Below are 15,060 nucleotides of genomic sequence, written 5' to 3' on the forward strand. Positions count from 1 at the left end.
CTGAGTCATTCCCCATAGGACATGGTTTCCAGACCCTTCACCATTTTAGTTGCCCTCCTTTGGACACGCTCCAGTTTCTCACTGTCCTTTTTTAATTGTGGTGCCCAGAACTGGACACAATATTCCAGGTGGGGCCTGACCAAAGCAGAATAGAGTGGCACCATTACTTCCCTTGATCTAGACACTATACTTTTATTGATGCAACCTAAAATCGCATTGGCCTTGTTAGCTGCCGCATTGCACTGTTGACTCATGTTCAGCTTGTGGTGTACTTGGACTTCTAGATCCCTTTCACACATAGTTTCATTCAGCCAGGTGTCCCCCATCCTATATCTGTGCATTTCATTTTTCTGCCCTAAGTGCAGATTCTCAGACTTTTGAGGGGCAAACTTTATGCAGCAGGCAAGGGGCACACTGGCCCACACAAATCTTCCCCAAAACTGCTGGCAACATCTAGTTGGAGGTAGGAACACTGGCAGCGTGCCTTGTTCAGAGTCAGGTCCTTGGCTGAAGTATGGTCCATAAGCCACATGTGGCCCTTGGGACCCCTAAGTGTGACCAATGATACTTGCTTGGAGTCCCTCCAGAAAACCACCTGCAAATGTGGCCACTTAATGCATTTCATTGGTTTAAACATATTCAGCATGTTCCAGGTATCCGGCAACATCTGTCTAGCATAGTCTTCATCAAGAATAGACTCTAAAAGACACATTAAGTTTCATGTTTGGAATTCCTGAGGGAAACAAACAACCATCTTTTAGAACCAGTAACGCATGCAAGCATTGGTTTCAGGTGATTTTCCCCTTGGGTCCCCGCAGAAAGCCAAAGTGGTCGCTTGCTTCCCTCAAAATCTCCAAGCTCCTCTCCTTCTAAAAAAATGATATATTACAATATCAGCTTCCTCCACAAGAGGGCAGAAGAGAAGCAGAAACTGAGAGGTCCTCATTTAGGCTGCATCCACACTGCAGAAATAATCCAGGCTGACACCGCTTTAACTGCCGTGACTCAATATTATGGAATTCTGGGATCTGTAGTTTTGTGAGACATTTAGTCTTCTCTGTACTAGAACAAAATACAGTTCCTAGAATTCCACCGCATTGAGCCGCAGCAGTTAAAGTGGTGTCAACCTGGATTATTTCTGCAGTGTGGATACAGTGAAGATGGGATTAGTTTATCAGGCTACAAAGACATGGTTGTACTGTTAAAAAGAGAGAGACAGGGAGAGGAAGTGTATTTTATGGATATTTAAGGAGGAAACTGCACGTTGCATTTTCTTTTTTGGTGACCTTGGGCAAGTCACATTCTCTCAGCCTCAGAGGAAGGGAAAGACAAACCTCTCCTGCACAAGTCTTGTCAAGAAAATCTCTTTAAGGTCACCATAGTTCAGAAATGACTTGAATGCACACAGCAGCAACAACAACACTTTAACTGTTGTAGCTCAGCAGCTCTTGGCTCTGCTGTCTGGAAGAATTTTGAGTATTTCATTTTCTGGAACGTAACCACACTGCACAATTATGGCACTTGGATAACACTTTAATGTCTAAGGACGTTTTCACACAACCAAATTATAACACTACGATTCCACTTTAACAGCCATGGCTTCATCCTATGGAATATAAGGTTGCAGGAATTAGAATTCTCAGAGCAGTGATTTCCAAAATTTGGTCTTTGATGTGTATTGGATTTCAGCTTCCAGAAGCACCAGACAGCTTGGCTAACGGTCACGAATTCTGGAAGCTGAAGTCTGAAGCACAACATTTGAAAACAACTGAACTACTACAGTCCCCTGAACTACAGCATTCAAACTCTCTGGCAGGGAAGTCTCTCTCCACATGACGAATCCCAGGATTCCACAGGATGGAGCCATGGAAATTAAAGTGGCATTGAAGGGCTATGATGGTACAATGGGGACAACCTACTAGAAAACAGAAATATTGGAAAAGGTGTCATATTCAGGATGGACACAGCTTGTTTCCTGCTGCTCTAGAGACATGGAAGTTTATCACACGGGACGGATCCCATACAGAAACTTAATTTAAAATGAAATTCACATGACATTTGGGGTTAACCCAAACAGCAATTAGAAATAACCTGCAAAAGTGGGTAGTTTTTCAGACGATGTTTGAGTCAATGAGAAATAATGCAACATTAATCTGAATGCCAAGTTGACAAAACCCATTCCTTTTTACTTTCGAGGACTTCTCAAAAGTAAAAAGGGGTGTGTTTTGTCAACTTTGCGTTCAGATTAATGTCGTATTATTTCTCAATGACGCCAAGGCATCTGAAAAACAACCTGCAAAATCTCGTCTCTGCACGGGATTTAACCAATTTGCCTCCAGGTGATAAAGTCCTAAGATATAGAGAAATGGATTCAAACTACAAGAAAAGAGATTTCACCTGAACATTAGGAAGAAATTCCTGAAAGGAGGAGCTGTTTGACAGTGGAAGACATTGCCTTGAAATGTGAAGAAGAACTCAAAGGTATAGTCATGTTAGTCTAGAAAATCAGTATGCAAAGGGATTTTGTCACACACTGGAGACTAACTGAAAGAAAAAAGTTGGCAGCATGAGCTTTCATAGACTTAAGTCTACTTCCTCAGTTGCATTTGGACACAGATGGCCATCCAAATGCATCTGGGGAAGTGGACTTAAGTCTACAAAAGCTCATGCTGCCAACTTCTTTCTTTCAGTTAGTCTCAAAGGTGCTACAAGATCTCTCTGGGTACAGGTTTTAATCTACAAGTGCTATAGTAAGCTCACTTGAACAGTGGTACAGAAAAGCAGAATAAAGTGGACAGACTTCCAGATTATATACACCAAGCTTCAGGTGTGTTGCCTGAAACACGCATGCAGTCTCAGGGGATCTCTGCGCAGAGGAACCAAGCAGGCACACAGGGAGTTTCAAGGCAAGATGCCCACACAGCAGACACCACCTCCCCAGATACCTGTGAAGAGAGGAGCTAAGAGAGAGCAGGTACAGGGGGGCCTGCGGCCCGAAGAGCAGCCCCACTTACTCTTTAGGAGGATCGAGGGCTGAGGCGGCCGTGGAGGACGCTCCCCTGCAGGGAGAGGCGGAATGGAGAGACCCCCACCGAAGGAGAAGAAATTAGAGAGAAAGAAAGAGAAAGAGCAGCATATTAGTTCTGTAGAACCATGCAAAGGGCAGAGGTTGAACTTGGAAAAGTTACTTTCAGTGGGGCCATGCTTAGAAGTGGAGATTGTGGGCTCTGCAGGTTAGGGGATTCTGTGGGTTGTAGTCCCAAGTATAACCTTTCCAGTCTTTCCAAGTTCCAGTAGTAGTTCTTTGCAAGTGGAGCAGGCAGCTGGTAAAAATGGCTGAGAATAGACGAAGGACGGCATCCTAGCCAGTCTGCACAATGCCTGGCACGTGTTCTGTGGGACTTTTTGTGAAACATCCAAATTCCTAGTGAATACCCATATTCCTGAGTGTGCAAGGTCAAAGTGTGGGTCTCAGAGAGCAACCAACCTTTGGCACCATGGAACAAATCCCTGTACAGCTTGCGCTGAGCTCCTGCAAAACCTCCATATGTTAAGCAATTGCCATTGGAGGCCATGCAAAATTTCCATGCTGCATAGTGCCTGTTGTTCCCATTTGCCCCTTCTGTGCTTGCATAGCACCTCCAGGACAAATATGTCCCCTGGGACTGGGGACCAAGGCCGTCATTATGGGGGTGCAGAGGTGCAGTTCGCACTGGGCGACACCTCATAAGAGAGTGACAATAAGGCATCCAGTGTCAACCACATGGCTGAACTTCCCGTTCTGACCTCAGAAGGATGGATTCGGGCAGGACAGTGGGACGGATGTGTGAATGGTTGTTTGGCATCACTCCAGATTTTCTGGAATTATGTGAAGCAAAAGGTGAGTTTTTCAAATCCGTGGTGGTATAATACAGGTTTGGTTGAACTGGTCATATGTCATCAGGATAGTTCACAGCAGAATTGGGGACTGGGCTCTGCACTGTGTGGATTGATCACTGTGAGGACAAGGGAAAAACATGTTATTTGGCCTGTGCAGGCATGCCCTAAGTCATCTGATGCCTGGAGCAGTCTGAAAAGATGGGTTGCCATGAATGTTATGAGCCTTCAGAGGGCTGACCCAGGGTTTGGCTGACCCATAACCTGCTCTTTCTTGTTAAAATGTGGAATCCAAAATAAAATATTGATATCAATGCACAGAACTGGCTGCTTCAATGTATTTCAACCTCAACAGAATTTCCTGTTTTGTGAAAAGGGCTGTTTGCATTTTAACTGCACAGTAATTCAATCTCTGGAGCACCCCAAGATGTTTTCTGGTGCAGGGACATGCTTTTAAAATAAATAAAACTGCCCACTCAAAAGTCTGTCCTCTTCAAGCAGCTGAAGACAGGAGGTTGTTGCTTACAAATCCTCTTGCTATGACCAACTGGTTCGTCACAGCCCTTCTTTTGCCCGGGGTTACGGATTAAACAAAAAACAGCCCTTTGGAAACCAACGGCTGAAAAACACTTGCAGCAGACAGAACGGAAAAAAACAAAAGCGGTTTTTAGGAGTCAGGAGGATAGAGGAAAGCCCAGGAAGCTGGCAAAAGCCCCAGGAAAACATTTTTTCTTCTCTCCATAAAAAGGAAAAGCAAACAGGGTAGTAGCAGCACTTTTAAGACTTAAAATATTTATTTTAGCAGGTGAGTTCATGGATTTAAATCTACCTCTTCAGAATCTGATACACTGACGGACTGTACAAAACGAAAGCCTCAGTATCCTTCAGTATGGTGCCGTGGTCTGGGTGATGGCCTAGGGGTGTGTCCACACTGCAGAAATAAAGCAGGTTGACACAACTTTAACTGTCATGACTCCATCCTACATAATCTCGGGATTTGTAGTTTGGTGAGGCACCATAGCTCTCATCAAATCCCAGGATGCCACAGGATGTCAGTTAAAGTTGGTGTCCAACTGCTTTATTTCCACAGTGTGGAAGAGCTGTAGGATTCCAGGAGATCAGGGTTCGAATTCTCGCTTGGCCATAGAAACCCACTGGGTAACCTTGGGTGAGTCACATGCTCTCAGCCTCAGAGGAAAGCAATGGCTAACCTCCTTGTAATCAAGGAGGTTTGTCAGCATGATGTAGTGGTTTGAGCACTGGACTATGACTCTGGAGACCAGAGTTCGGATCTCCACTTGGCCACAGAAACCCACTGGTGATCTTGGACAAGCCACATGCTCTCACCCTAGAAGAAATCAATGACAAACTTCCTTGTAATAAATCTTTAAGAACCAGCATGGTGTAGTGGTTTGAGCACTGGACTATGACTCTGGAGACCAAGATTCAAATATCCGCTCTGTCATGGAAAACCACTGGGTGACCATGGGCAAGTTGCATTTTCTCAGCCTCAGAGGAAAGCAAAGGCAAGCCCACTCCGAGTAAGTCTTTCCAAGAAAACCAAAGGAGAGGTTTGCCACAAGTTGGAATCAACGTGAGAGCATATAAGAAGGATCTTGCATGACCAGTAGGAGTCAACAACTGCATCTGAAGAAATGGACTGAACTCCAGAAAAAGCTCATGCTGAAATAAATCAATCTTACAGGTGCTGCTGGATTCCTTGTCTCCTCCACCCTTTTCCTATCTCCTTGTTTTTTATCCTTTCATGTTGCACAATTGCCTCCTATTTCTTTTAGGAGTGGCATGTGCCAAGAATGAAACTGGCAAAAAAATTCGGGCTCCCTTTATGCCCCAATGGGGCATAGAAACTACAACACCCAACACACACAAGTGTGGCAAATGACCACAAAGAGGCATGCTGGGTCTTGCAGTTCTCTTGTGTTACCACCAGCAAACCTATACAAGTATGTATCTACAGTTTACCAAAGCTTTTCATGCACAATCATGCCAGAGAGGCTTTTATATGGGGCATGTGATTTGGTTATGTTTTTAAATTGTGTATATTTATACATATATTTTTTCATATTTTAATTGCCTTTTATATTTTTATTTGTGAACTGCCTTGGGTGCCTTTCTGGGAGAAAGGTGGCACAGAAATGAAATGAAATAAATAAAATAAAATAACATGGTTGGAGATATCAGTGCTATGCCAGGGTAAGTTAAGTGGTTAAGATATAGATTTGGAGGAATGCCTTACTTTTTGTCCTTCCTGGGAGCTGGGTGGGCCTGGCGGCATTCAAGTCCACTCCTAAGACATCTGGAGGATCCATGGGGTTTCCCAGGTACAGCCTGCAGGGAACAAAGACAAACAAATATGAAAATGGCCAAATGCTTCCAGGTGTTCCCTCAGCCTCCTCTTCTGAACAGGCATGAATTTATGCAGATGTTGTTGGATTGCAACTCTCAGAACCTTTTATTTGGCTTGGCCATCAGTGAGGGGAATGCTGTAGTCCAACAACCAGCACATTCTCATCCTCATTATCTTCATCCTCATCTACTGTTGTTGTTGTTGTTTATTTATATAGCACCATCAATTTACATGGAGTTTTACAGGTACAACAACCAAAAACAGTGGGTCCTGCCAGAGGTGTACAGTCTAAACTGTGTGCATACACATACACACAGAGGGAATTAAAATAAAACCATACAACTTATCTAGAGAGAATAATCCAAAATGCAATATAATATATAAAACAAAATAACCAATTAATGTAACCAAATATTTTTTGTTGTTGTGTGCCTTCAAGTCATTCCCAACCTACGGCAACCCAAAGGCGAACCTATCACAGGGTTTTCTTGTCAAGATTTATTCAGTGGACGTTTGCCATTGAGGCTGAGAGCTTGTGATGTGCCCAAGGTCATCCAATGAGTTTCATGATCAAATGCAGAATCCAACCCTGGTCTCCAGAGTCATATGCTCAAACCACTATGCCATGCTGGATAAAAATTCAGCACTTTGGCACATCTGGGAGTTGTAGTGTGAGGGGAACTTGTAAAATTTGACAGAGGAAAATGCACAATTGTGGTCAAAACTACGGGCCAGGGGCAAAGAGGTTCTCGTGAGGCCATGGCAGAGCAGGAGTCAGGTGGATTTGTTGCTCCAGTGTGTGAAACCTAGCTGCCTTAGGAGGTTTTTTCCCCCTCCACACCCTTAGCCCTGTCTTGGTGCCCAAGGGAATAATGTGGCTGTTCCCACAGTGCCCTCTGCTTTGAAGCACCACAGGACTTCCAGTTCTATGATTCTATGAATTCTATAGGAAGCAGGGAGAACTCAGGGAAGGCGTGGTAACCCACACGCAGGGCAAGGGTGGTATCGACGCACCTCATTTGTAGCACAGGAACATCTTGGCCTCACATGGCCCGTACATGCGCAGCCGCCCACGCAGGAAGAGAGGTGCTGGCTGATGAAAGGTTTGCAGAGCTGAGGAGGTTCTTGGGACACAGGCGCCGTTTGTAAACATGCATTGGGACAAGGTTTCCTTATCATCATCTCTAGAGTGTGTACACATGTATGTTTATCTCAAAACTGGCTCACCTTTCCACCAAATTTTGGGAGGCTGCTTCCTTGCAGAGGCGTTAAGAGTTGTGGCTGAGTGAAGGACACAATCAGAGCACAGAAAAGTTCACTTTGGGGGACTATAAGTCCTGAATTTTCCCAGCCGCTGGGTGGGTGGGGTGCTCCTGGGACATATAGTCCTCCCCACAGAAGAGTTAAGTATTTTGAGCTCTGGACAAGATACAAACCAGCACACACAACTCATTAAGAGGGCAATGAAAAAAAGTGCAGACAATTCTCAGTCCTGCCACTTCTGCCTAGGGTTGCTGGAGTCTCTTATTATAAAGCACTGGCTCCCAAACTTTAGTCCTCCAAGTGTTTTGGACTTCAACTTCCAGAATTCCTGGTTGTTGGCCAAGCTGTCTGGGGCTTCTAGGAGTAAAGGTCCAAAACACCCAAAGGATCAAAGTTTGGAAACCACTGTTATAAAGGATGCCTGTTATCTATGGGCCAGAAAGCATGTCCCTTATAGAACTGGCAGGTGTCCCTTATTATAAGGGATTGTCCCCTATCTGAGAGATGAAAAACTTTTCCATATATATATGGAATATATATATATTTTGAACGAGATGTCAGAAGATCCTGTATATTTTTTTAATGTGTGAGCCTTCCATAAAGATAGAAATGTGTGCATCATACAATGTTAATTTTGCAGAGAGATAACATGGCTAAATGAACCAAAAACAATACTTTCATTGGGTACCTAGGAAGATTAGAAACTTGTTAACAGCCACCTCCTGATTATCAACCCTGCATGTGATGACTTTTGGCTGTCTGTTATTGCTATTTGGAAAGCCTGACAACACTGCTTCTGGCAAATGTGTGGCAATTGTGTGCTTAGACCACAGTTCAGCATCATGTGGCTCTCCAGAGGTTGTCAACTGCAACACCTAGCATTCCTCACCACTGGCTCTCCTGGCTCTCAAGCTTCTGGGAGCTGCAGTCCAATGACACCTGGAGGGCCACATGGTTCTCCGAATATATCCTGTGGTGACATTACCACAGACACAGCAAAGATGAAAATGGCTTAGCCTCTATTTGGACTCTAAACACTTTGAAATTTGGTAAGAGGTGCAATAAATTACAAACACCAAAGTTGAAAACAGTCAGACTACACCTAACTTCAAGCTGGACTCTGAACGTTTTGAAATTTGGTAAGAGCTGTGATAAATTACAAACTCCAAGGCTGAAAACAGTCTGACTAAACTTAACATCAAGTTGGACTCTGAACATTTTGATATTTGGTAAGAGCGGTGATAAATTCCAAACTCCAGATTTGGATCACTGATTAGACAATCCAAAAGGAGGGGAAACATTTTATTTACAGAGGGAATGGCCATAGGGGCAACTAAGTTTTTTGGAAGAGTCAAGCTGTTTATAATTCAGGATTTCTGATCTGAAGGTTACACTGTGGATAACATTTGGGGGCATGTCTGTGGAGGAATTTCCCAGTCTCTCTCTTCTGTGGGTTGGATTAAAGAAGGAACCAGGGGACAAGAGTGGGAAGGATAGGTAGCATGTGGCAGTGGTTTGTGCATGATGTGTGTGAATGGAGCGCTGTCCTAGACTGTGTGCAAACAGTGTGCAGGTGCTGTGGGAGCAGGTGGAGGGGTCACTTTGTGTATGCTTTGCAGATTGCAAAATGTTGAAGCAATGAAGGAGTGGACTTGAGGGCAGAGCCCACACAAACATATGTACACACACACACACCCTCCTGAAGATGTGCAACAAGGGTTGCAACAAGCCAACCATCATTATTCAAAAGCCTGTCAGCCCCTCCCCCCAGCATATCTTAAAAATAAATTTTGGTACAATTTTGAGCGAATTTTTTGGCCCCAAATCATGTAGAAAACTTCCCAGACATGTAAAAGTACACATAAATATACCCCCACCCCTTAATTCATCCCAGAATTCCATACTACCTAAATATCTCTGTTTCCTTCTGCAGTCCTTCTCAAAATGGCTAGAGGAAGCAATGCAATATCACTTCCAGTCATAATATTCAGAAGGATTAAAGATGTTGACTTCAGTTCTCAGTACTCCTCACCTGTGGCTGTGTTGGCTAGGACTGCTGGGACTTGCAGTCCGATCTCTAGAAGGCCCCATGATTTTTTACCCTTTTCTATAGACCTATCCTATATTTTAGTTAGGGAGGGATAAGGCTGGGATAAGAAAGGATGCTTATACTCTTTCAAGGCAACTTGTTCCTTTCCAGATGTTGCTGGGACTGCAACTCTCATCATTCCAAGTCAGCATGGTCAACTGCAAAGCCTAGTTTGTAGTTTGAGGGCTGGTAACTCGGGTAGTTTGGAGCTTGAGTAGTTTGTAATTTGAGGTCTAGTAGTTTTGTAGCGTGAGACTCAGCTTTTTAGTTTGAGGCCTGGTAATCTGTAGTGTGTAAGGAGCCCATGTGGTATAGTAGCTTGTGCATTGGGCTTTGAGAGTCTGGGAAGCCAGTATTGGAATCCCTGCTTGTCCATGGAAACCTACTGGGTAGCCTTGGGCAAGTCTCACTCTCTCAGCCTCAGAGAAAGGCAAGTCAAATTTCATCTGAATAAGCCTTGATATCCATGAATATGGGATATCTATCTATCTGGCCAATGAAACCCCCCCTGACAGGTTTGCTTTAGGATCACCATAAGTCAGAAATGACTTGAAAATACATAACAAGAATCATGTGTCCCCCCTAAGGTTGCTGAGATTCCAGGTTCCAGCTTTCACCTCTACTGGCTATGTTGGCTAGGACTGATGGGAACTGTATTACAAGAGCATCTGGAGATGGGCACATCCTCATTCTTTAACTGGAGGGCTCTCATGATCCCCAATCCTGTTCTGAATATTTGGAAATATGTAAGAGGTGCAAAAATCTGCACAGTCTAAATAGTGAAAGGCACGATTCCCAACCCTGTCCGATAGGCACAAGGACCGGGCTTGCCCACCCATGGGAGTATGGGAGAAAACAGAAGGAATAGCACCAAGCGGATCTTACTCGTCAATCTTATCGGGGAAGCCCCAGCACTGCTGGGGGTTGGTGTCTCCATGGCCCGTGTGGATGAAGCTGTTTTTAAGCGGCTGACTGATGTCGTGCGCAGAGAGCCCTGCCACCGAGGTCACCGTGTTGCGCGGGAACTGGCCCACCTTCAGGGTCCGCTTATTCTGACCCCGCCACCAGTAATTCTCAGCCCTAGGGAACCAAACAAAAAAAGCGGATAAGTTACCAGGGATGCAAAAGAGTAACAGAATCATAAAATCATAGTTGGAAGAGACTCCAAGGGCCATCCAAAATGACACCCTTTCAAATATTTAAACAAGGCTATCATATCACCTCTTAACCTTCTTTTCTCCAGGATGAACATAACCCAGCTCCCTAAGTCTCTCCTCATAAGGAATGGTTTCTAGGCCCTTCACCATTTTGGGGGCCCTCCATTGAACATGCTCCAACCTGTCAACATCCTTTTTGAACTGTGGTGCCTAGAACTGGACACAGGATTCCAGGTGAGGCCTGACCAAAGCAGAATACAGTGGTACTATTACATTCCTTGATTCAGATGCTATAGTTCTATTGATGCAGCTAGAACCTAGATACTAGGACTCCTAGGTCCCTTTCACGCGTAGTCTCCTTAAGCCAGATGTCCCCCATCCTATATCTATGCATTTCAATTTTTTTGTCCTAAGTGCAGTACCTTTCATTTCTCAGTACTGAAATTCATTTTGTTTGTTTTGGCCCAGCTTTCTGATGTACTAAGGTCATTTTGAATTTGGATTCTCTCCTCTCGAGTATTAGCTACTCTTCCTAAGAAGTGGACTTCCATCGTGCATCTGGAGAGGAGCAGGGCACATTGCAGCCCTGTGTACATAACAACCCGATGTTCCAATTCAGCCTTCCTTGAGATGGCGCCCTGTGGATGTATTGGACTACAAGTCTTATTGTCCCCACCCCCAGGCTGGGGATGATGAAGCCCTACAATACATATGGAGGGTACCAGGGTTTGGGAAGTCTCCACCAAAGACCCTAATCTATCCATGAACAGATCCAGGAATGCTCTGCTTCTGGAAGACTAGGAATGAAAAGAGTATTGTTTGTCTTTCATTTCTCAGGCTGCATCCGCACTTCAGAAATCATCCATTTTGTGCCCACTTTGATTGCCATGGCTCAGTGCTACGGAACTCTGGGAATTGTAGTTTTGCTTTCTCTGTCAGAGAGCTCTGGTGCCACAACTTCAGTTCCTAGAATTCCACAGCACTGAGCCAGGGCAGTTAAAGCAGTGTCAACCTGGATTATTTCTGCAATGCAGATGCAGCCTTAGACAAGAAAAGGATTTCTTGACACTTAATAAGGCCTGTGAGGAAGAACAGCAGCAGACCTTTGTGCAGTTCCTGCCTGGAATTCATACATCCGAAAGCACTCTAGGGAATTATTCTACACAAAATTCTTATCTCTTTTCTGAGCAGAAATGTGGGGTGTTTCTAGATTAATTTTTATTACTTATTTTTTCATTTCATTTTTATTCTGCCTTTCTGCCAGAAGGTGACCCAAGGTGGCTCACATTGTTTTTGAACACAAACAGTCTAATTTACAATCAAAGTAATATACAATCAAAGGTAAACAGAAGAAAAAGAGCAGCAGCAGGAAAAAAAAAGATATACAAAGAATACACAATAAGGCTCTGATCCTCCCAAATCCTGACTGTAATGAAAACAAAAAGAAAAATTTTTTTTTCTACCATGATAGATCCAACTAAATAATCCTGCTAAAATTACTAGTAACCATAGCCACAGATTATTACATTGTTAGATTTCTTATTTTTCAAAACGCCCACAAATGATTTCTAGTCTTTCAAAAAAGTCCACAATTGGCTCATCAATTACAATCCCTGATAATTTGCCCACTTGAGCTGACAAAAGCAATGGCCAACAGAAACATTTCTGGGCAAAAATGTGTTGGAGAGAGATATATACTGCACAGATACACCACTTGAATTCCTAGACAGAGTAATCTCCAGACCACTTTGGGATATATTCTCTCACTGTCCAAAAATATGTGTTTTCTCCAAAAGCTGGGAGAAGACCATGGGAATTATTATTTCTTGCACATGAGGATGAAACAGGTGCTAATGGTTCACCTTTCATGCTATATGTAATTTGATGCTGAGTATGGAGCAAAAAATAATATTTTTGTGCAAATGTTTTTTTGGCAGGAAAAAAACCTAGAGTACAAACCATCATTGAAAATTGCACAAAACCCTCTTGTAACTCACCCAGCAGGGAGAAAAGATTTGAAAGTCTTCCCTCTTGCATGCAAGAATGCACCAAGTATGAGTTTGTTGTTCTTATATGTGCCTTCAAGTTGACTCTGACTTGTGGCAACCCTAGCATAGTGTTTGCTTGGCAAGATTTCCCATTTTGACAGTGTTTATTCAGGAGAAATTTCCAGTGGGTCGTGTTGTTAATTAACCAGCATCTTTTCTGCAGTGTCAAAGGCACTGAGAGCAAAAACGATGACAGCAGTGTCAAAACAGTTGAGATTTTCAGGAATCTCAGCTTCTGTGCCAAACAAATATTTGCCATCGATGTGCAATAAACAAAAAACTGTGCACGCTGCTCACATGGAACGCACGTCCTCCACCAGCCCCTCCTCCTCCAAATAAACTGAATTTACTCTGTGTTTCTGCCATAAGCTGGGCTATATATCTTAAAATAATTGATGTCCCCTAATGCCACACTGGGCAACTGAGATGTATTTCAAAGTCCTGTTCCATCACAGTTTGGTCAAAGAGAAAAAAAAAAATCTGATGCCATTTGGTTGAATAAATGAATAAAATTTTAAGAGACTGGCTGAAGATGCCCATGGATGTAATAGCATCCAGTCCAACCCCTGCCATGCAGTTGGGAAAGCTGGACAGTGAAGAAATCTGATAGGAAGAAAATCGACTCATTTGAAATGCGGTCCTGGAGGAGAGCTTTGTGGATATCATGAACTTCTCAAAAAGACAAGTAAGTGGGTCTTATAGCAAATCAGGCGTGAATGCTTACTAAAAGCAAAGTTGACTAAACTGAGGCTATTGCATTTGGGACTTTATCACATGAGGCTAAAAAGCAGAATTTTAACAGGCTAAAAGCTTCTTTGACCAATATTTATCACACAACGTCATGTCCATCTTACTGCTGCCTTGCATTCCCTTCATGACTGTAATGCACCTTTTTACTGAAAGGCAAAACCTGTCAATTGGATTTAATCTCACTGCTAATCCATGACTGCCTTTGTGCAATAGGTCCCTTCTGCTGCACTTCCACTTCTCATGTCGTCATGCAGTATAAATAGCCATGATTCTGCTCCTCTCCCCATTTCTGTGATTGCGGCCACCAACACCTTCCCAAAGCCAATTGTTGTGTGCACATTCACACAGCACCTGACTCAGGAGACAGCTGGGATCGCTGGTTTTCTCCTTCCTTCCTTCCTTCCTTCCTTCCTTCCTTCCTTCCTTCCTTCCAGAAGGTGGTGTTTAGCAGTGAGGAAAACAGATCATACAACCATATTCCACCTCAACATTAGGAAGATCTTCTTGACAGTAGGAGCTGTTCAACAGTGGAAGACGGTCCCTTGGAGTGAGGTGGAGTCTCCTTCTTTGGAAGTTTTTAAACAGAGACTGGATGTCCACCTGTCAGGGGTGTTTTGATTCTGTGCTCCTGCATGGCAGGGGGTTGGACTGGATGGCCCTTGGGGGTCTCTCCCAAGTCTATGATTACAATCCTAACCATGGATCACCTGAGCCCTATTGTGGGGGAAATTGTGATAAGAAATGATGCCACAGCAGTATGCTTCCTTTCTTAACCTAGCATGATTTTGGCAAGTGAGCAGACTGGGGTGATAAAATCTTTAAACGTATCATGAGAAGATGTGTCTCATTTGAAAAGATGATAGTTCTTGATAAAGTGGGGGAGAGTAGGAAAAAAGGGTGACCCCACTACAGGTGGATTGATTCAATCAAGAAAGCGAAGGCTCTGAACTGGGCAGATGATGAGCAGATCTTGGAGATCTCTCATTCATAGGGTTGCTGTAAGTCCAAATCCACTTGATGGCAAATAATGATTTCCCATAAGAGATCCAACTGCCAATTTGTCAGCATGCAGATTCTGAATCAATAATGCAATAGCAGCCACCAGATCAGAGCTTGGAAAAGTAAAATTTTTTGGATTACAACACAACTCTTTGTTTAGCCACCATGGAATATGTTACTTTTTTGGACTGCAACATGAAAGCTCCAAAGCCCCAAAAGCTTGTGGCTAGTAATTTTGGTTTATGACTCAAAGAAACCCTAGCTGCCATGGAAATGTTACTTTATGAACTACAACAGCGAAGCCAAAAAGCTTAGGCTGCATCTACACTGCAGAAATAATTCAGTTTGGCACCACTTTAACTGCCATGGCTCCATGCTATGGAGTTCTGGGATCTGTAGTTTACTGTGGCACCAGAGCTCTCTAACAGAGAAAGCTAAATCTCTTACAAAAGTACAGATCTCAGAATTTTATAGCATTGAGTCATGCCAGTAAAACCAATGTCCAGCTGC

At 43.6% G+C, this 15,060-nt stretch overlaps 1 protein-coding gene across 10 annotated transcripts in view; it reads right to left on the reverse strand.

Moving 5' to 3' along the window:
- Window positions 1-15,060, reverse strand: part of TNK2 (tyrosine kinase non receptor 2) — a 211,953-nt gene that overhangs the window by 9,603 nt on the left and 187,290 nt on the right. For 9 of the 10 annotated variants that reach the window (XM_089508651.1, XM_089508648.1, XM_089508649.1 and 6 more), the window contains 3 exons: window positions 10,482-10,676; window positions 6,134-6,225; window positions 3,015-3,059 (listed from right to left, as the gene is read on the reverse strand). In XM_089508651.1, the coding sequence (XP_089364777.1) occupies window positions 3,015-3,059; window positions 6,134-6,225; window positions 10,482-10,676 (332 nt within the window). The remainder of the gene's footprint in view (window positions 1-3,014; window positions 3,060-6,133; window positions 6,226-10,481; window positions 10,677-15,060) is intronic. The other variant, XM_089508645.1, reaches the window with a different exon arrangement.

The sequence above is a fragment of the Sceloporus occidentalis genome, unplaced genomic scaffold (genome assembly GCF_023333645.1).
Source record: "Sceloporus occidentalis isolate IW3139 unplaced genomic scaffold, rSceOcc1.0.p SCAF_2, whole genome shotgun sequence".
Classification (NCBI taxonomy): domain Eukaryota; kingdom Metazoa; phylum Chordata; class Lepidosauria; order Squamata; family Phrynosomatidae; genus Sceloporus; species Sceloporus occidentalis.